The sequence below is a fragment of the Penaeus monodon genome, chromosome 24 (assembly GCF_015228065.2).
Source record: "Penaeus monodon isolate SGIC_2016 chromosome 24, NSTDA_Pmon_1, whole genome shotgun sequence".
In the NCBI taxonomy this organism is placed as follows: Eukaryota; Metazoa; Arthropoda; class Malacostraca; order Decapoda; family Penaeidae; genus Penaeus; species Penaeus monodon.
Window position 1 is genome coordinate 10,864,589 of NC_051409.1, and position 1,246 is coordinate 10,865,834.

General features: G+C 37.2%; 1 protein-coding gene across 1 annotated transcript in view; it reads left to right on the top strand.

Annotated features, from left to right (window-relative positions):
- Window positions 1–1,246, top strand: part of LOC119588563 — a gene marked incomplete in the record, with an annotated part of 91,152 nt that overhangs the window by 71,614 nt on the left and 18,292 nt on the right. The window contains 1 exon segment of the mRNA XM_037937203.1: window positions 1,134–1,235. Coding sequence (XP_037793131.1) covers window positions 1,134–1,235 — 102 coding nt within the window.

The window sequence follows — 1,246 nt, forward strand, 5'->3', positions numbered from 1 at the left end:
TTAAGTCCTACATCTAGACTCGCATTGTTTACTGTCAAATGTCACTGAAAGTAAGTGTCTGGTTTTGACAGGCTGCCATTTTTATCACGTACCCATCAGTCCATCAGAGCTTCGACTAAGGCCTGCAGAATTGCTGGCCGAGTCTGAAGATCGCAAAATTATTCTATAACTCTCATAATGTAGTCTTTTTTAAACATGAAAATCACTTTCATTTTACTGCCCTGATTAGCGTAATGACGGTAAAGAAAAACACAAAAACTAGGCACAATTGTGATACGAAAATACAGAATGAACATATGTTAAATACAAAAGAATAACTATGTATAATTTTGACAAGAAAATACAAAATGAAATGGCTATAATTTTGAAAGGAAACGACAAAACTGCATCGGTACAATTTCGATATATTTTTTTCCTTTGGCCGCCGCTCATCTGGACACAAATGAAATTTCCTGTTGTGTTCATCTAAGACAAAAAGGTTAAGGTTTGGTCTGCGTTGACTCATGCTGGTTATCTCCCATTTCTTCATTCGGAAATAAGTATTAAATCTGCAGGTTACAACGCCATGTTTCAATTGGTGTCTCTGTGATCCGAACTGAATGTTTGAATGGACAATGAATACTATAACATCCATTTGCTTTTGTCAGATGCCCATAAAGACTTTTTTTATCACTTACATTTGTATATGATTTTTAAAGCCTTATTTCAACAGACTGCAATCACAGTACTAACAAAATACTTTGACTTTGTTTATCACACAGACATGCTTCTTAATTTAACTGCGTTTTAACATGATTTTTTTTTTCTTTCCTGTGTTCTTTAACATGTTTCTTCGTTTATCCTTTCATTCTTTGTTTCTTACCTTTACTGTTTTACTTTTTTACTACTAGATAGCCAGCTCTACACTTTTATTTTATACCAGTGCTTGTTAATTAAACCTCTTCGCACACTGTGATGCTTACTTTCCGCTCGAACAACAACGAGTCAACCCTCAACACCACTGTATTCTTTCTGCCGAACATTTCACACGAAAATCAATTATATCATCACTGCCCATCACCTCTATGCAAAGCGACCTAGTTTGCCCTCCACATTAGAGCATATTGTGACCTGTTTCTCTTCCAACCCTTCAGAGCAAGCGAATGCCAGTGCCCAGAAGAAGAGGCGACCGTACCTGCTCAAGAGGAAAGCTCTCACCACCGGCTTCTTCGATTCCAAGAAGGAGGAGGCTAAGGGTAAGCACATA